Raw genomic sequence first — 20999 nt, forward strand, 5'->3', positions numbered from 1 at the left:
CTGGAGTAGGCATCTTTTTTGCCAAAAACAAAGCGGTGAGGGATCGATATCCACTTCTGTTCCTATGGCACGTATAATTTTCACAACACAATTTCCAGGGTTTTCTCCCCACCATGATTTTCCTTTGTTGTGTCAGTTAAATATGACAGCTCTTTAAATAGTGTACTTTCATCCTTCAACCTTGTTTTAATTCATGAAAATTAAATATGGTGTCTTTTGTAAGGCCATTTGTCAAAGACAATTCAGTATGCAAATAAATGCATGAAAGAAAACCATTTGCAGTTAAGCATGCAAATATTCATACACGCATCATTGCTGCCAGTTATATTTTGAATGGCAAACATTAACAATGTGTATAGCTGCATTTACATATTTTTTTTTGTTTTGTTTTTTTGTAGAAATGTTATTTGGTTTCTCTAGAATAGATTGAATGTCTTTCAATCTGTTCTATTGAGGAAAAGTGGAGCTATGAAATGGCTTTTGAAGAGATGTGAGTTTATTTTTCAAATAAGAAGCTGAATGATGATTCTCCATGGCTCATATCCACCTGAAATGATGGTTGTACGTAGAAGCGACGGTGTTGATGACACTCATGCTGGCATGTGGAAGTTTCCGCATATGTCTTATTAGGCAGACAAGGGAAGCCCATTACTCTGTTTCTTTTGGCAATGGCATGTTGATGTGGTGGCCAGAGCGATTTATAGTGGCGGGCGGCCTGAAATAATCCCCCGGAGAATTTATGACTTCTGACTCAGTGGGTCCGGCCTGTGATTGAGTGTGTGTGTGCGTGTAATATGTGTGGGTGGTGGGTCTGCTGGTCAAACCCCTAGCAGGGTCACAGTGCATGGCTTCTCTCAGAGGAGTGGCTGTTAACCTTTAACCCTGGTGGTTAAGCCTGCTGGCTAGCAGCGTGGGGTTATGGAGGCTGAAGTCTGTCTGGGGCCGAAGGCCCACCGTGGCCTAGTAAGAAGGAGAGAGGGGAATGGGGGTTGTCAGGACTAATCTGGGTTTTGTCCACAGGGCAATTTCCATTCCCTCATCCGTCAGCAAAACAGAATGTTCTTGGGCCTTCAGAACAGCAACAGGAAGTGACTTATTGGAGACAGTAATAACAAATCCCTCTTTCAGATTTATAGTCAGGTGGTGTACTCCAAAGGATCACATGTGCATGGAAATTGATCTTATTTCTGTCAAAAAGTTTGGCCTTGCATTAAAGCAACATGAAATCGCAGAAGCCTCCCTTATGCGTGTGTGATGGATTTCTGGCCAGATTAGCTTTTGCAAGCATGTTGACTTGGCCTCTTAAAAGATAGACGTATTGATTATAAACCTATTAAATAAAGCGTGCAAATACTGTTGCACTTTCTAAATTGTTTGTTTGAGTGGGCCAATATGTCTTTTGGTGCTTCGAAATTACAGAAATGTTATGTTTTATAGAGTATGTATAAAAATGCAAGTAACACATTGAATTAAACCTGAAATCGTTGTTGCTTAAAAAAACCTTTTCCCTTCGTTGATTTATTTTGATTAGTAAATGGGCTGTATTGAAATGGTCAAAGGTTCAGAATTGTTTTCCCTGTTCAGTAATTTGCAAGACTTTTAAATTTGGTTCCATTTTCGATGTTTTTACTAGAATATTTGCTTTGCTTTTTCAGGTTAGGTTCTCTCTCTCCAAATTCCCGTATACAAAGAGCTGTCTGTTGGGCTGAGATATGATGTACAGGTCTTGTATGTACCTGATGCCAAGTGTGTGAAAGTGAGTGAGTGATTTGGACGGGGTCCCAGTGGAGTTGAGGGGTACAGCTGGTCTGGGGCTGCGGCGGGGTGAAGAAGGTGCTGCTCTTTCTCAGCTTTATGGACTAATTGTTTGAGACTCCTTGTATGTATGAAGCCATCATTTTTGTTTATATATTTTCAAATCTGCTTTAATGCAGGATTGATGGAATAAGGTGGTACAGTAATGACACCCCAGTCAATACCTGATTTATCATAAACATAGATAGGCCTATTTGTTAAAAAGCAAGCCATTGGCATGCATATTAAGTGCCACTGCGAATGCAGTGTCACTCCTTCCTGCTCCCTCTGTGTAAAACAAGCCCTGGCAGTGGTCAGTGACAATTCCTCTTGGATATTTTGCGAGATGGTGATTATTTGTAAGCTCTCAACAGCTACTCGCTTTTCACCCACGCCGATGTGTTCAGCAGATGTTACGATATGAGTTGTGCCACAGATATTGTGCACATGACAGAATTCACTGCGACCGTTACAGACACTGAGCAACATGCAGCAAGTTGGTCTATCATAGAGGTGTAGCAGTCATTATAACTTCTTTCAGAAATGTAGTTGATTTTCCCCTACTTTTTGGGCAAAGTCTAATCTAATCCCCCACAGGACCATGATGGCTGAACAAAAATGAAATTCATGGAGATGAATGTATATGTATATTAAGGAATGGAGAGCAGGGGTCTCTCATCGGTGTGCAGTATGCAATCCAGAGTGGCCAGTCCTGCTGAACAGCAGCAGGGGTAGCCAAACCGCCGGTCGGAGTCCAGTCCACTGAAAGGACCCTTGTGTTCTCCTGAATTCCAGCAACCACATTAAAAAAAGAAAGAAAAACAAAACATTATTGCAGCTGCGACTTCACAGTCCGCCCTGCTCACACTCCCCATGTTAATGTGATGCCTTGTTTAATCCAGCCGCTCGCTGTCCATCTGTGCCGTTCACTTGTCGACCGCAGTGCAGACTTGTTTTCTGATGGGGTGAATCACGAAGAAAGCCCGGGTTCCCTCAGAACTACTGAAACTTGTGTCCACAGGGTCTTGAATATTCAGTTTTTGCTTTTCATCTAGGATGCCTGTGGCTTGTCAGCTCACTTTATACTGTATGCACATTGCCTTCAGTTCTGTTCTTTGTTTGATTTGTATCAGAAATTAGGTTTTCAGATTTTGGGTTGCCAAGGTAAATGAAAGGACTTGCTTCTAGTTTTTATTGGCATTGTAAAACAGCTTTTATGTTGTTAAAGCATTATATTGCATTATACAGTAGGTTCCAAAAGTCTGAGACCACTACTGAAAATGGCTCTATTTTTTTTTCATTTAAAAATTACACGGCATTGCAGTTATTCAGATCTCAAAGAATAAAAAAGTAATACATTTTTTAAATTAATAACAATAGCAACAATAATAATAATAATAATTATTTGAATTATATTTTATACTTTTATATTTTAATTTATAAAGGTAAACATAAAAACAATAGTTTGTTAAACTGTTAACACTTAAATACACTTTAATACATTTTTTCTTTATTTATTTTATGTCTTTTTCCAGCTGATGTTCTTGTCCCTCTGGTTGCCTTTTTGTCGTGGCAGAACTTTACATTCCTTCTCTCTCTGTCTGTGATTTCAGGGGACCATCTGAAGGTTTGTCCTCAAGGTTTCTCCTGCTGTACTCTGGAGATGGAGGAGAAGTTAAGTCAGCAGAGCCGCACGGACCTGAAAGCCCCCGTTCATCAGCTCAGCTCCAATCTACAAAACACCTTCACCCAGAGACACAGTCACTTTGACCGTCAGTACAGCTCTTACCTATCTAACCAATCAGAATGTTTTGTTCGTCATTTAAAACGAGTTCTGCAATATTGTTGGTTCATCAGTTGTTGATCCCCTTCCATACACTGCTACGGTTAGTTTGACAGACACCCCCGGCTGCCAGACACACAGTCTATATGTCCATCTCTCCACCTGTCCCTCAACATCCCACAGTCATCTGCCACACACACACACACGCGCACACACACACTCTCAGCCTTGCAGACAGACCACACACACATGTAGAGGCCTGGCTTCCTCTCTGCAATGCATGTGGCAGTGAATATCAGGCTGAGAGAGAGGGATCAGGTTTCTCTAGTGCAGGGCAGAGGGGTGCATGGGAACATGCATCGACACTGCTGACTCATTCAGGAGGGGAAAACCCCGCAGATGCTCTGCCAGCTATCACACACACGCGCTCGCCTGCTTTATAATGCATGTTTTATGTCTTCCCTTCTCTTCATGCCGTAATGTCATAAAAAGTGTGTCAAATGGAGAAAAGTGAGACAAACCTGGTCACATGCATCCGAATCAGCCCAGCTTGAGTTCATCAAGGGTAAATTTGAAGGAAAAACATCCCTTTGGGTTGCTGAAAGAGAATTCAATGAGCCAGGACTATAACGGGCCGTAGCCTCTGAGATGAAATGGCGAGATGGTGTTTGGATTGATGGTCAATGACTGGACAGTCAAAGAAGGATAAATGAAGTGCTGATGGCACATCTCCCTCCAGTCACACATGATTCGTCACCCATCCGCTCTGAGCCACAGCTATTTGTAAATGAGACCCATGTTAACTCACATGTGGCCATCCAGCTTTACCAAAGCTCTGTTACTCTGGCAGAGCAGCCGAGCGGTTTTTAATGGACTCAACACAGACGGTTTTCTGGCAAGTTCTGCGAGAGCTTGGGGTGTGTTATGATGTTCATGGTTGTTTGAAGCATACTATTGAATATGTAACAACATCTGATGATAATTTGAGTGTTTGTATATACACTAGTGTTGTCACAATAGTACAATTTCATCAGTCAATAGCAATATCTACATTATTCTGTGTGAAAAAGTGTTTGTTAATAATGCTTAATTAATATAATAAAATAATAATAATTGTAGTTCTATCGATAATAATTAGTTATTAATTAATAATAATTAATTGATTTTAATTAAACAATCTTAACAAAAAAGAAGCTGCTTTTTACTTGTATTTAAAATATATAAAATGCAGTGTTTTCTTTTTCTTTTTAATAATGTTTAATATTAATAATGTTGTTATATCAAAAATTATTATTATTATTAAGGCAAATAGCATATTTTTGCTATGTAAAGTTTATTTTATTTTATTTTGTTCTTGTTAATGTTTAATAATAATAATAATAGACAAGATTATTAGGCATATTAGACTGGTTCATTAGGCATTTATTAATATTTACATTCATTATAGCATCTTGGTGGTGAAGTAACATCTTTTAACATCCCTCTTGCGGAGGAAGAGAACAGAATCGGAGGTGATGGTTGCAGGGAACATTGATGGAAGTGAAAGGTGACCTGGTCGGCTCTCAAGATTGGCTGTTTGTGTGAATGTAAAAAGAAAGTGAGACTTCAGGGAGTGAATGGTAACAGGGATCGTGTGTATTGCAGCCAGATGTGAGCAGGAATGTGACGTGTCGGAATGCGGCGGTGGCCAGATCCCGCCCGCCTCCTCTGCTCTTTTTCTCTGCTGCCTTTTGTCCCTGTTCTCCCCCCCTTTTTTTTTTCTCTGCCATAAGTCTGTTATGCCTTTCATTTCTTCTCCATCTCCAGGTTCTCAGGTCTTTTGAACTTTTACCGTGGGAATACGCTCTGAATCGCCAATCTGCGTTAAATGTGCACTAGACCCTGGCATGTGACTTAATGAGCTAAACGGCCTTAAAATACCAGTAGCTTTTATGCTTGCAAACAAAGACACTCTCAATGTGTTCTTTCATTGAAACATAAGTATTTTCTTCACTATGGAAATGTCTAAGGTGTAAATGAGCTGCTTGAGTCTCTTTGAGAGTTTATAAGAGGTTTTCGCCACGGAAGATTTTCGTTTTGCTTTTGTTTACGCACAAACAGACGGTTCCTCTGTGCTGGACAGGCCTACAGGATGCAGAGGTGAATGTATTTATAGTAGTTGGAGATGATAATGAAGATTAAATGATTACACAACTTGTTCAGCAGGAAATACTGTAGAACATGTTCGCTATCAACACAGTGGTTAGATGTCATTAAGATTAAATGAATTTAAGCGCGCACACTCTTAAGTGAGTTTGGGTGGGTTGGAGGGGGGTAACCACGGGAAGCCTCGAGGATGGAGTCACGGGCAATTAAGTCCCCTACCAGAAATAGTTCTCCCTCTAGAGCTTGGTGTGTGTGTTCCTCCCAGTGCGTCCGGTCTGGGTCTAGGTGACCCTGTCTGGCGGAGATGCAACTCCACTGCAAGATTCAGGATTAACCCCCTACCAAATTCTCATCCTCTACACCTCTGCAGGGGAGTTTGAAATCCCACAGGGAAAGAAAGAAGCTGAGCAACTAATTAGCACAAATGGGGAACAATTACTGCCTGGGATAAAGAAGAGTTATCAAAGGGGGATGGGTAGAGGAGTAAGCTAGTGTTGGAGGGTGGGTCAGTGAATAAGTCTGGAATTTTCCCTCATCTGGATGTCCGAGGGACATGTTTGAGCACTCAAGAGTTTTGGGACCTTTTTGAGGCATTTGTTGAAGTGTGAGTCTAAACACCCCTTTTTCATTCCTCCTCATAGATAGTGTAACATGGTTCTGTAGTTCTCCCAGCAAGCACCCTCCCGTAACCTTTCACTCACATTTCTACACCAACGCAGAAAGGTCTTTTGAATGGAAAAATCAGAAGGGAGGTCCACAGCCCGCTTGTTGGCAGACTCCCATGTATCATAAAGTCTCTTTTAATGACGAAGTAGGACGCCTGAGTAACGCCCCTCCAACTGTACCGCTTACAACACTGGGTCCCAAAATCTCAGCAGTTATGCTGGGAAGGATGTAAAGAGGAAGAGGTGTGGGTGAAGGTGGATGTTGAGTGACTTACTTTGCTTTATAAACAACTGCTAATGGGTCAGTGACAAGAGTGTATAAGAGTGTCCACGATAAAGAGAATATCTTTTACAATTATTATAATTTTTTTAAAATGCTGTTTTCAGAAATGTACTCTTTATATTTATGTTAGCTCATATGGTTATTAGAATGGGTTTTTTTTCTTAAAAAATGGTATGAAAGTTTTTATTTAATGAAACACGATATGGTGTAACCACATAAAAAGTGATAACATCTACATATCACTTAATACGTGACTTTTTTTCTTGACATTTTACAAGCTAAACTAACCTTACCTTCTCATAAAAAAGTCAAATTATCTGATATTTTAAGACATGCTGACCTTGAAATAGTCTATGATGATATTTCCTGCAAGTTGGTTACACCACATGACTTTAGCTGACAAAAATGTTTGGAATGCTAATATTTTAACAAAACTGCTTTACTGCAATTTTTCCTGTGATCATTGCATTGCATTTTAATGTGTTTTTGAGATTCTGATAAAAAAAAAAAATGGTATCATACCATTGACCCATATGCGGTTTAGCAAACACTTAAGTTTCTTGCATTTAGCTGGTGTATAATTACTGTCTCTAGTTGTGCTTTGATGCATATGCACAAAAATCATCCAAGAACTACAGAAATTAATTCCACTTGACGTGTTTCCATGAAGTGGCTAATGTACATTTTTTTTCTTTGGCAATGGCACAATGACATGCAGACCTGGAAAATATTCTCCTCCTCATCCTCACCTCTTTCTCGTCCGTTTCCCTCCTTGCCCCCCCCACCCCCCGACTTAAAACTTGTGACAGCTCTGGCATTCCTTTGGATCTGGAGGAAGGCGGGTGCGGTGGCCCTTAAGGTTTAATCTCTGTCAATGGAGCGTGGAGCTGGGTGCCTTCTATCTCTCTCCCTGTGTGGGGCCAGGGGCCGAGGGCCACTCGTGGGAGGGGAGCTAAATGCGAGGGCTGCGGTGTTTCCGGTATCCGTGGTTACACAGCAGGATGGGGGCATTTAGAAAAGCCCTTGAATACACTCGCATTCCCCTGTCCGTCTCTCACATGAACACGCACCTCTTATCATTCAGCTGACTTTGTGTTAGCTCGAAGTGGAATTGACAGCAGCACAGTACGTTTTGTTTGTTTATAAACCCGAGGTGTCTTGTTTGTGGCGATGAAGCCCATGGGTTGTGAAAGACGGTTTTACGAGAACACCATATGACGCTTTCAGATTCATGGCCACTTAACACTTCAAAGTCTCGCTCATTATGCACTGGGCATCTGTGTTGTGGGCCGGCAGGCTTTTAGCGAGAGGAGAAAGGTGATACAAAGGCAAAAAAAACAAATGGCGCGCTTTGCGGGGCGAGCATGTGTGAGCGCGGGAAGAGAGGTGAAGCATTTCTTTGGAATTCTCATTTTGTTCAGATTAAGAAAGTAGGGTTTGCCGGCCGGGAGAGAGAGAGTTTCATGGGAGAGAGGGGCTGGATTATTTGAGGAGGCTGTGAGGGAAGGGGGGGCCTGACATTCCACAGGATGAAGTAGGGCATTGTTCCCCGTCTCCAATGAAGAGAGCCTTCAGAAGCCACTGATGAACTGAAAGCAGGAGAGAGTCAGTGAGAGTGAGGGGTTTCAGGGGGGTACAGGTCCGTTTTCGGGGAGGGGGGTCGGCATTATTCAGTAATCCTATTGAAAAGCCTTCTGAAGGAAGGAGCGGGAGCGGGAGCGGTGCGGAGAGAAAGAAAAGCGAATGGAATGTGACAACAGGAAAATGCCATTGATAGCGGTCAGCCTCAGCCGGCTTGATGGGCGAGACGTTACCTATTGGAACCTCGAGCTGCCCTTCATCCTTTCTGCGCTCTCAGCTCTTTCTCTTTAAACACAAAAGTTATTTTCCTGGAGCGAAAACCTTGCATTGGGTCAAATGGAATATGCATTAATCTGTTTAGATAATAAGCGTACACTTTTCTGGCCTCCCTGGCAGATCTGGTAGGTTTTCCAGTCAGTGAGAGAGCGAGTTAGGCCGAGGGCTCTGCGGAGCACTAAATCGCTGTCTCTTGACATATGGACATATAGTCATGGACATATTGCCAGCTGAAGTTCCAAAGTTAATAACAATTCATTTTATACGTGTTGAAGTTGACAGTCTGTGTGCTTTTTCTAAAGTGAAGTATTTGTGCTTGCACACTCTTGTTTCATGCTACGTGTGTTATATTCATGTTAAGGGCCAGTAAGTGCACATTCTTTTAAAGATGAGATGAAGAGATCTCATTTCTTATTTTGGATCCTATTTCTTATTGCAAGAGTACTTTAAAGATGAAGGCTTGCCAAAAATACTCATTTTCAAAAGTTTCTTAATGTACAACTAATGAATGTCAAAGCAGTAGGTATCTCAAAAATGAAAATTGCCGTCATTTACTCCCTGGCTTGTTGTTCCAAATGGAATTCTTAATGAATCTTTATTGAGATGTTTTCTGACAGTTTATAGTGGCCACATCTGTCAAGTTAAAAAAAGGCCCAAAAAAAGCACCATGAAAGCACTGTAAATGTTGTCTGGATGACATTGCCTGTATTCCAAGTCTTCTGAAGACATACAGTATAGGGCTGCTCGATTATGGAAAAAATCATAATCACGATTATTTTGGTAAGTATTGAAATCACGATTATGTAACACGATTATTTCACATGACTTTGGGAACGTGTTGCATTTATTAAACAGACACCTTTCAACAATTCTTAAAAAAATCGAAATTTGAACATAAATAATATAACAGATAATACTTCAATAAGTATTTTAATAATTCCCGCAGGTCTACCTCTTATAATGCGGGAAATTCCCCCGCAAACATTGATTCACTTTAGCAAGTAGATTGTATGAGTAGCCTAAATTAATCCACACAGATTATAAAATCAAATCAATAATTTAAAAACTTTCTCCAAGACGCAATTTCACAAGTGTTCAGCGAGTGTTCTCTCTCTCTTTCTCTCAAAATGGGTTGGACAAGGAGTTGGGAAATGACGGAATTGTCAATCGGGCCAGCATTGCATCGTAACTAAAGTTGATTATTTTCACTTCTTTAAGTCTTATCAGTTTAAACATTTAAGCTGAGAGAGTTTATGGCTTCGGGATGGGCGGATGTGCGTGTGTGCTTATCATTCATAACACTAGACAAAATAAGAGTGTTCTTGCAAAACAGAACATGGCAAAATAATCGTTTTCACTCCATTGTACTATTTTGGTGATCGCTGGGAGCCGAAATTCAATTAATTGCACAGCCCTAATTCAGTACATTAACTTGTGATTACACTGTAAAAAGTGATGAGTTGACTTAACTTAAAAAAGTGAGGAATCCCGTTGGCTTAAAATTATTAAGTAGTAAACTTAATGCGCGATTGAAAAATTAAGTTATGTGAACTTAACAATTCCACACAACTTTATTTTTTTTATTTTTTTTATTTTCGCATAAAGTTTATTTACTTAGTTTTATGGCAACAGGTTTCCTTACAAGTTAAGTCAACTGATCATTTTTTACAGTGTAACTGACAGGTTGGACTTCAATCATTATTGGTTTTTGAGCATCTCATAACCAAAAATCATGATGTCAAACATGGACCATATTTTATTTGAGTTGGCTTCAGAAGACTTAGAATGTCTTCTTTTCTTCTTTCTTCTTTTTAGTGCATTTTTAGTGCTTTTATTTGTCCTTTTTGGAGTTTGACAGTCTGTGGTGATTTAAAAAAAACTGATGTGATGATTCTTGAAAAAAAGAAAAAATGTTTCTTGGAACAAAATAACAGCATACAAGTTTGGAACAACATGATTGTCAGTAACTCCTGTGATGAAGTACACTTTAGTGTGCTTTAAAAAAAGATTATTATACACTTATAACAGAAATAATGTATTTTATAGGAATATTCTTGTGTGAATTGAGTGTAATGTTTTTAGATTGTTGTTGTTTACAATTATATGAAAATGTCATTAAGTTTATATGAAATACAATTAGTTGATCTTTCATGTAAGTACATCATTTCTAGTGTACTGCCAAATGTATTGGCAAGCGTTTATAGTCAAATAAAAGTAGCCTACACATAAAAAAAAATATTTCTTTGAATTATTTTTTTTTTTTTAAAGATTTGAAGTATGCTACAAGTACACAATTAATACAATAAAGCACTTGGAAATTGACGAGATTTTTGGGAATGCATCTAATTTTCCACTCCCACAAATCTCATCAGAACATTCACTGCAGCAATTATCACATAAGGGATACACTTGCACAAACTTCATCATTTAAAGCATTTAAAGCTAACCAACTCTCTTGATATTGTTCTTTTTTTCTCAGAGTTCTTCAAAGAGCTGTTGAACAATGCAGAGAAATCTCTCAACGACATGTTCGTGCGGACCTACGGCTTGATGTACGTGAAGAACGCCGAGCTCTTCGAGCAATTCTTCCGTGATCTACGCCGCTACTACAGCCACGGGAGCAGCGCTGTCAACCTGGACGACATGCTTGCGGACTTCTGGACGGAGCTTCTGGAGCGCATGTTCCGACTGGTCAATGTGCAGTATGAGTTCAGCGATTCGTACATGGAGTGCGTCAGCAGACACATGGAGCAGCTCAAACCCTTCGGTGATGTTCCACGCAAGCTCCGCCTGCAGTTGACCCGTTCCTTCATCGCAGTCCGCACGTTCACCCGCGGCCTGGCGCTCATGCCCGAGGTGGTGGGCAAAGTCTCCACGGTGAGAAGCATGCATTTGTTTTTTTTGGAGTTGCCCCCGCTAATGAATCTATGCTGCTCTTAATAAATCTTTGGCACCACAGCAAAAGTAGTGATATTTCACCAGAGTTTGTGGTCTGATTTATAAACAAGTGATTCTTATGTGCAGTTCTTAACATGACGAGTTAAAAACATGCAGAGCAATGAGTTAGGTTTAATGTTTAATTTAAATTTATATATTTCCAGTTAGTAATTCTAGTACTAATTTGAACTAAAGGAAAATGTTGCCTTGGCATCAAACTGAAAAATGTTAAAAAAAATGTTTTTTTAATCTAACACCGTGTCCTAACTGCACGCGCCGCGCGATAAAAGGTATCTTTTCCACGTTAATCAGAGTTTTTGTCCTAACCAGCAGCGACGGGCGATGAATTTATTTTAGGAACGGTTTCTATTTTCCTGCGACGTCGCACTGGAACAACAAACAAAGTGTGGCAATAATAATCTCAGGTACTGTTTAATGTTAAAAGTGTGTAATGTGACTTTGAACATCATTTAGTGCTCCCAGCTTTGTAGCTGTAAAAGCAACAACGGATAATTCGCCTCTGATCTTGAAATTAAACAAATGGAAACAAGAACGTTCAAACTGTGAACAAACAAGTGTTTTATTTGACAAAGATTGTTTTAGTAACTCAGTAGCCTATGTATTTTTAATAATGTTTAAATTGTGTAATATTTGTGAATTTGATTATGTAGCCTACTACTTATCCATTTTCTTGCGATTGCCATCAAGATTACTCTCTGGTGCTGTGCACTTGCCGCAAGACTCCGCCCACACACTGTTCTGATTGGCTGTGGGTTTTGATTGATTTTGACGCATCTCGCAGTGTGGACAGACAAATTATTTGTCGCTGGAATCTTATCGCATCGCGTCTGGTTAGGACACTACAGAGCCCCTAATGGGACATGGTGGTGGAAAAATATTTATTTTTTTAATCTTTGGGTTCCCTTGCAAAACGTTTGCGTTCCACCGAGAAGCTTTGCGTTCCCTCGCAAAGTTATTTGCATTCCCACGCAAAACCTGTTGTGAGCTAGGACAGACACCTCCTGTTTAATGTCCCACTGGCAGTGTTTCAGAGCTCCGTAGCCTACGTTAATGGAGCGTTTCATAGTGTTTGAACTTGGACTGATATATAAAGAAATGCAGTCAGTGCTGAACTCAAGGAGTTCATTGAAGTTGGCAATATTTTCACAAAGGCTTTTTGAAGTTCCCGGATCAATATTCGTGAGCTAAACGTTAAAACACAAACGACACCTATTTACACTCACAGTAACCTAGACAACGAGCTACAACCCAATTTTCCTCAAAACGAGCTTTATGATGTAAATTTGTCTCTAACCAGCCGATTGAGAGACAAGTCCAAGTAAGTGACCGTCTGCAAAGTGCAAATCCCAAAACCCTTCTGCACATTTTATATTATTAAACATATTCAATAGCTTCACTGTTACACACTGCCACCAAATTCAGTTCACACATCATTGTTCTCCTGCTGGTTATACTACAATACTTAGTTTGATAAAAATGCATAATATTTATGATTATTTATCATGAAACAAAATCAATAACATAGGCAGCCGTGCACGAGCGCAAAACCTCACAACACCCTCCCCCTGTCGGTGATTGGTTGGAACACTATTTGTTTTAGTTTTGAGTGGTTGGTGAAACCAACTGTTTTTGTGTGCAGATCTCAGAGCCTAGGCTGCCTACAGAGACGCGTTTTTTTGACGGCATGCTTATGGGGCGGGCAGCTAGCGGATCGTTAGGAAAGATTAGATGAATGTGACAGCCTGAAATCGCTGATACAACCTTTAATCAAATTATTTATTTAAGAAAAATGATGTATGCAAACCTGACACCCCAGTGAATTCAAATGAAGAGTTTGTAAATCAGATTTAAATTGAAACTGAATCTTAATTACTTCCCAGCCCTAGCATTGACTTGTGTTTTTTAAACTCAGGGACAACAGAGTTCGAAAGTACAGGATTTCTGTAGGGTTTATCAGCATGTGAAGGTGGACACCTGGATGGACCCATCGGGGCTTATCTCCTAGCATTAAAAGATCAGAGGCCAAGGCTTCTCTGTGTGTGTAGTGAGCTAGCAGAAGCAATTGAACCTCCAATGACAAATTGAGCAAACAAGTTCTAGGGGTCTAAGATCTAGGGGTCACTAATGCTCTCTGTTTAGTGTTTTATCAGCAACATCAGGCATATGAATTCGGTTACAGACTCATTAACCTTTTCCTCCGGTGTCTGTTTTGCTGACTCTGCTCAATAACAATCTTCTTGTTCATCCTCTCTCTCAGGTAAGCGCCTCTCCGAACTGCGTGCGTGCAGCTATGAAGATGTTATACTGCCCGTACTGTACCGGCCAGGTGGCACTGAAGCCCTGCAAGAACTACTGTCTCAACGTCATGCGAGGCTGCCTGGCCAATCAGGCTGATCTGGACACAGAGTGGAATAACTTCCTGGGTAAGAGAGTTTTAAATTACTCAATTAATTGATTGATTACTGAACCATTACTAGATGTAATGGAACCGGTTTTCCAAACTAAGCACATGAGTATAATGAGCACAGATTAAAAATGAACAGGTCACATTGAAATGGTTTCCTCTTGTTCACTTGCTCTTAGGCCAATACAATTTACGTGAAGCCTCAGCTTGAAACCAGGATTGAAACTGACTTGAATTAGGAGTGAAAGCTGGGGAGCTGCTCTGTTTTTTTTTTTTCTTGCATGTGTTTCATGAAGTGTTTTGGGCCTCTTGTGGCTCTGAAGGCCGTGTGGTCCCAGGTCCCATTCTCATGCGCTCTCGCAAACTGTTCCTGGCTTGCGGGATTCTGGGACTGGCTTTGCTCACTTTGCCTGTCAGCTTTTGGGGGAAACTTAATTGGGGCACCTTTTTCTGTTTTTTACAAGCTGTTCACGAGCTTAGCCTGGACCGATGACTGTATGCTGCCCTCTAGTGGTGGAAATAACTTGCAGAGTAATTGTTTGTGCATTGGTTTTTGAAAATGTTGTATTGAAATAGATTGTTTTGTGGGTGTTCCTCTCATTAATGCATTTATTTTCCATTTTAGATTCCATGTTGGGTCTCGCTGAGAGGCTAGAGGGACCTTTTAACTTTGAGTCTGTCATGGACCCCATAGACGTCAAGATTTCCGACGCCATCATGAACATGCAGGAGAACAGCATGCAGGTCTCACAGAAGGTGTGTTTTTTTAGTTTTTTTTTCAAAATGACATGTAAATTGCAAATGCTTGTTTTATATATATATGTATATGTGTGTGTATATATATATGTGTGTGTGTGTGTATATATATATATATATATATATATAATATAATATAATATAATATAATATAATATATAATATGATTTATATATTTATGGTATGTTTCAGGTGTTTCAGGGTTGTGGGCAGCCCAAACCCAACATGGCTTTCCGCACTCGACGCTCTTCTAAAGACTCGGGCTTCCCTGGCCGTTTCCGACCCTACAGCCCTGAGGCCAGACCCACCACTGCCGCTGGCACCAGCCTGGACCGACTGGTGAGGATAAGAGTTTCCCTTATTACCACATATCCATTCCAGACGCTTTCTTTAAAAACATGTTGATTGATTCTACCAGATCAGAATGGAACATTTGTAACAAATGGTTTGTTTCCTAGTTGACGGATGTCAAGAAGAAACTGAAGCACGCCAAGAAGTTCTGGTCCACCCTGCCGGACACGGTGTGTGTTGGAGACCGGATTTCCACCGGTGATGAATGCTGGAATGGTACAGCCAAAAGCAGGTGGGTCAATGAGATGGTGCTCATTTTTTTTTTTTGTCTCGATCTATGAATTTAAAAAACACTTTAAAATGCAAGGGTGTTTAGGGTTAATTAAGTTACTTTACTTAATAACTCAAATTTAAATAATAAAATAAATTGCCATGGAAAATCTATATAAAAACATTTTTGAAAATAAAATGTGAAGAAAAATATGGTATTACTTTTCACTTTTTTTAATTAAAATAATTAAATTGAAACATTTATTGAAAATGGTATAAAAATAAAATAAAAAAAAGAGAAAATTTTGGTCCCACTTTATATTGTCTTTCCCCTGGTTTCACAGACAAGGCTTAAGCTAGTCCCAGTCTAAAATGCATGTTTGAAATCCCTTGTTTTGTCTCAAGATTCACACCAGTGATGATTTTTTTCTAAGGCACGTTTATAAAAGCTACTTAAATGTCCTGACTACTAGGCACTAACGAGTAAGTAAGATTATTGTGTACATTAATGTTCTTGTACATTTGACAATACCTGCATGTAATTACAGCTGTAATTCATTTCTATAATTAGACTGTTGACCCTTCCTCACCCTGAAACCCACCCATACCACCAAACCCGGCCCCACCTCAATAGCAGCAAACATGTTTTGCAATACTATATGAACACAATAATACATTGTACCCAACATTTTTTTTTTATCCAAGTGGTAGTTACAGACACCTAATATAAAGTGTGACCAAGTTTTTATAAAACCATATGAAACATACAAAGAGAGCATTTCTAAGACCTTGGTGCATCTGGTTTAAACTATTTTTTTTTTATACTGTAAAGATCAATTGACTTAAAAAAAAAAAAAAAAAAAAAAAAGTGAGGAAACCCATTGCCTTGAAAAAGATAAGTTAATAAGTTAAGATAATTGAAAAAAATAAGTTATGTGGAATTCACGTAACTTAATTTTATCAATTACGCATGAAGTTTATTTACTTAATAATTTTAAGGCACAGGTTTCCTCACTTTTTTTTTTATGTTAAGTCAATTGAACACTTTTTACAGTGTAAAGACACTCTTAATGGTCATTGAACCAGATACAGTAAAATTCCTTTCCACACTCAAACTGCAGCATTTGACAGCCCACTCAACTTTTCCTCCTTTTCCTCACGTGCAGGTACGAATCTGTCGTCATGGGCAACGGCTTAGCCAATCAGGTGTCTAATCCTGATGTGGAAGTTGACATCACCAAACCAGACATGGTGATTCGGCGGCAAATAGCAGTGCTGAAGGAAATGACCAGCTGGCTTAAAGCTGCTTACACTGGCACTGACATCTCATTTGTCAATGGTACGAGGCATCTGCTTCTGCACACTTCATTTGAGCAGCAACGGCTGTGGTTAAATTGATTAAGAAATTCAGCATGAAGATATGATGCAGGGTGCCATCATCCAAGCCTTGTTTTTAACGTTTATCTGTCTTTCCTGGCTCTTCAGAGGATGCCGGCAGCGGAGAGGAAAGCGGAAGTAGCTGCGACTCGCCCTCTTGTGACCGCGACGACGACATCTACTTCTCCACCGCAGCGCCCGTTAAACCTCGCATCATCATCAATCCTCTGGCTGGAAACCAGCCCTCTAGTGGTACACGGTTGGCACCCTGCAGTCTGGCACTGGCAGCGGCAGCGCTCCTGCTCGCCCTACTCACCCTTCACACGAGATAAGACCGGCTGAGAGAGGAAGAGGATGCGTGTTTGTACGAATTTGAACAAGAGAGCAGAAAACTGCCATAGGACATTAAAGACACTGCTTTCAGGATCTCCGTCTACCTGCCATCAGGGGAAGACACTCAAGTTATTAATATTCAAATAACTTCCCTTCAGTGTATTTTTGTGTGTGTGTGTGTGTGTGTTTATAAGAACGGACTTCATACGTTTCCACTCAGCGTTTCACGTCAGCTGGGTTTTATTCCCCCGTGTCTGTAGAGTCCAGAATCGTCAACCCGGTTATGGTTTAAATAAGTGCCGTGTTTGTTTGAAAGTAGGTCAGACTGAGTGTGTGTTTGGGTTGAATGGTGTGTACGATTGGCTGTATATATCATCCAAGGGCTTTCTCTAAAGCTAAACAATTAATCAACCCATATAACACATGTATGATTTAAGCAAATCTGTATGAAGTACTCATTAGACTGACTTTTAATCCATTTTGAGCGTGTGTGTTGATGTGCATGGAGGCTTCGGTTAGATGCAGATCATGTATGTTCCCTGAATGTTATTGAGGTTGATTAAATACTTAATGATGCCTTAAATAGTTTATAAACAAGCCCTTATTAGGGCTTATTTATAATATATACAACGCTGCCTTATGAATGAAATCAACACTTCAGGATCCCAGACACAAAGCAGTTATTCTGAAAAATAACTTTTCTGTATTGGTTTCCAAACAACTTTCACAGCCCCCCATCTCATCGTCCCAAATACTTTCAGTGGTATAATATATAACTTGAGAATGTAGTCTTCGGTAATAACTTAATAGTGTGTGATGAAGGAGCTTTGGTTAGGTAAGGTCTGTGTGAAAGTTGATCCATTGATGAATAGGCCTTGATGGTTCCATCAACGATGATCATGCAGAGATGTGTTTCCTGCGTGAGTGTCTAGTTCTGAACTTACCAGCAGGACCAGCTGGAGACGGGTGTATGCTAAAGATGGCTTAAGACTGAGCTGTGGATGAATTTTACACAGGATTTTATGTGGAGGTGTTTATCTGGCTAGAAGTGTATTGTAAGGTATAAAACTATAATATAGGTACTGCAGATTTCACCACACAGACAGCCGGTGCTGATATGAGAGGTTGGGTGGCCTCTCTTGGTTCTTTTCTGTTTGTAACACAACATGTCCAGCTTTTTCCCATTCCCGATTTATATCCACAGAAGTCGGTACGGTGTTTTAAAACCATTCCTCATATAGAGCAATAGACTGTGTGCGTGTGTGGTACGATCCAACACCAGTTGACAGGGTTTTTTTTTTTTTTTTTTTTGCGAGTTCCCGTTCAGATGTCTGACAAGTGCTTGTTTGTCGGGTTAAAAGAAAGGTTTTTCACCTCAGAAAACAAACAAAACTATCCCCCCTCGCTCTTGTACAGTAAGTTATTTAACCACGTGTCTCTTTGAAAGGCATTCGCAAGCATCGCTTTTCTAGGTATCTTAATTTCAGTATTCAAAATATTTATGTCTGTAGATGAATGCATTCTAATGATTTCACACTTTGATGGTTTTATATTGGCTTCAAATTTCATAATACATGATATTTAGATTTTGTAAACCGAGCTACCGTAAGCATTTGTTTTGTCATAGTTTTATGTAAGGGGATTGTGAAAATTGTACAAGCTGATGCAAGGACAGGGCTGGCCATCGGTCCTTGATCATTCCTGATGTCACATGCACTTTTAATTGGCATTCAGATACCTCACAGCAAGAGAGTTTTAAATGATGCTTTTAATCATATCTGCAGCATGCATATTTGCTTTTCAACTTTTACGTTTGTTTTTATTCATTCATTTGGAGATTCATTCAGTGTGTATGGATGAATGGCCAGTCCTCGGACACGAACAGAATCTTGTCAGGGTTTCAGGAGCCTGAAACGAGTCAATATCTCCACAGCAGTAATGCGACGCACCTCAGATTGGATACGTATTTTGTTTTTCTAGGCTGATGTACTGCCACGAATAGGAAGAAATATGTGCTTTCTATCCTTCCTTATTGACCTAAAGCTTCCCACTGTCACATGTTAAGATGGCTCTGATGTAAAGACCAGGAAAGGAATGCTTAGTATGTCGAGCTACTCCGAGTCAGCGTGAAGATGACATGGACTCTTGAATGAACCTCTGCAATGTCATCTTTAGTTTGAATGCTGAACTTCAGGTGGACAGATTGCAGGACTTGCGGCCCTGTATGTCAATGGAGTCATCTGTGATGAGGAGTCAGAGAGACTGAAGAAAGAAAAGGAAAAAAAAATTGTAAATAATGAGCAGTCGTTTTAGTGGTCTCTGAGAGATGTTCATCAGATTTTACCCATTCAGAGTATGTGCTTAATATGGGCAAAACAAAGAGATAGATGCTAAAAATGTAAGAGAAAAGTTATATTAAACATTTCTTAGTCTTGTTGAAATAAAGACTGCAGATATTTAAATGTGTCCGTGTGTCATTTCTGCTCTTGCCAGTATTAGCACTACTGAATTGCATGATTGCTTTGAAAATCTCTTTGAGGGACCCATTAATGAAAACAAAGGATGACTTAAACCAATCATGAACATTGATTGATCAAAACCATTAATTAAGCTGAAGTGTTAAATCGTCCTTTGGTCTTCCTGTGTGTTATTACATTAAACTGTTAAGACAAAATGAAGACTGCTAGATATGAATATAAAGCTATTAAAGGGATAGTTCACCCAAAAACGAAAATTCTGTCATCATTTACTCACCCTCAAGTTGTTCCAAACCTGTATGAGTTTCTTTGTTCTGCTGAACACAAAGGAAGATATTTGGAAGAACGTTTGTAATCAACAGATCTCGGTCCCCATTGACTTCCATAGTAGGAAAAAAAGATACTATGGTAGTCAATGGGGACCGAGATCTGTTTGGTTGCAAACATTCTTCCAAATATCTTCCTTTGTGTTCAGCAGAACAAAGAAACTCATACAGGTTTGGAACAACTTGAGGGTGAGTAAACAATGATAGAATTTTCATTTTTGGGTGAACTATCCCTTTAATGTCCCTTTCTGCATTAACATATCAAAATAAAAAAGAACCATCCCTTGAGGTTTTCTTGCAATAGTACAGAAAATAAATGTGATAAAGAAGACCATATGAAGAAAGCTACACCTTCAGAGACTCAAATTCTCAAATCAAATCAACGTTAGCAAAGATTCATAAGATCCCTTTCAAATGTTATTTGATTAGATAGATTCATAGTCTTGATCGTGTTTATGTTCTTTTCTATTGGAAGGAAACCTTATGCAGTGTGGGTCATGAATAACCTTACATTTATAATCTTTATTATGATGCATTATATATATATATATATATATGTGTGTATATATATATATATATATATATTGTATAAATAAGTAATGTTAACTTGTGGTGGTTTGTTTATAACAAATCTTTGGGAAGTAGCTGCTTATAAAGTAATATATTAATAATTAGTAAACACACACACACACATATATATATATGTATATATATATATATATGTATATATATATTAGTTATTAATTAATGCAATAAATCTAATATATAATTGCTGATAAACTAATAACTAAAAACTAATATATATATATATATATATATATATATATATATATTAGTTATTAATTAATGTAATAAATCTAATATATAATTGCTGATAAACGAATAACAAAACTAATATATAACTAAAACTAATATAAAACGAGTTATTAGTATTAGTTAAAACTAATATATATATATATATATATATATATATATATATATATTAGTTATTAATTAATGCAATAAATTAATATAGAAGCAGCTACTTCCCAAAGATTTGTTATAAACAAACAATCACAATTTAACATTGTTTATTTAGGTATTTAATTTGTTGTTGTTGTTGTTAATAGCTTACAACGATAATAAATGTGAAATATAAAACAAATTGTTTGTTTATCAGAGGAGACATTTTAGCTAATTAACTGTCTAGACAACCACTTGTATTGGAAAAGAGAAAATAGAATTTGTAAATTATTATTTGCGGTTTTTTTTTTCCCCAAAATAATTGTCCTCACGAGGAC

The 20999-nt window shown here is 39.0% G+C and overlaps 1 protein-coding gene across 1 annotated transcript in view; it reads left to right on the plus strand.

Moving 5' to 3' along the window:
- The window catches only part of gpc4 (glypican 4), a 39216-nt gene extending 20036 nt beyond the window's left edge, over positions 1 to 19180 (plus strand). The window contains exons 2-9 of the mRNA XM_084429679.1: positions 3408 to 3566; positions 11007 to 11404; positions 13743 to 13908; positions 14515 to 14645; positions 14838 to 14984; positions 15104 to 15228; positions 16373 to 16545; positions 16692 to 19180. Of these exons, the coding sequence (XP_084285805.1) occupies positions 3408 to 3566; positions 11007 to 11404; positions 13743 to 13908; positions 14515 to 14645; positions 14838 to 14984; positions 15104 to 15228; positions 16373 to 16545; positions 16692 to 16915 (1523 nt within the window). The 3' untranslated portion in view covers positions 16916 to 19180. The remainder of the gene's footprint in view (positions 1 to 3407; positions 3567 to 11006; positions 11405 to 13742; positions 13909 to 14514; positions 14646 to 14837; positions 14985 to 15103; positions 15229 to 16372; positions 16546 to 16691) is intronic.
- Positions 19181 to 20999: the final 1819 nt, after the last annotated feature.

This window comes from Rutilus rutilus (genome assembly GCF_951802725.1).
Source record: "Rutilus rutilus genome assembly, chromosome: 14".
In the NCBI taxonomy this organism is placed as follows: domain Eukaryota; kingdom Metazoa; phylum Chordata; class Actinopteri; order Cypriniformes; family Leuciscidae; genus Rutilus; species Rutilus rutilus.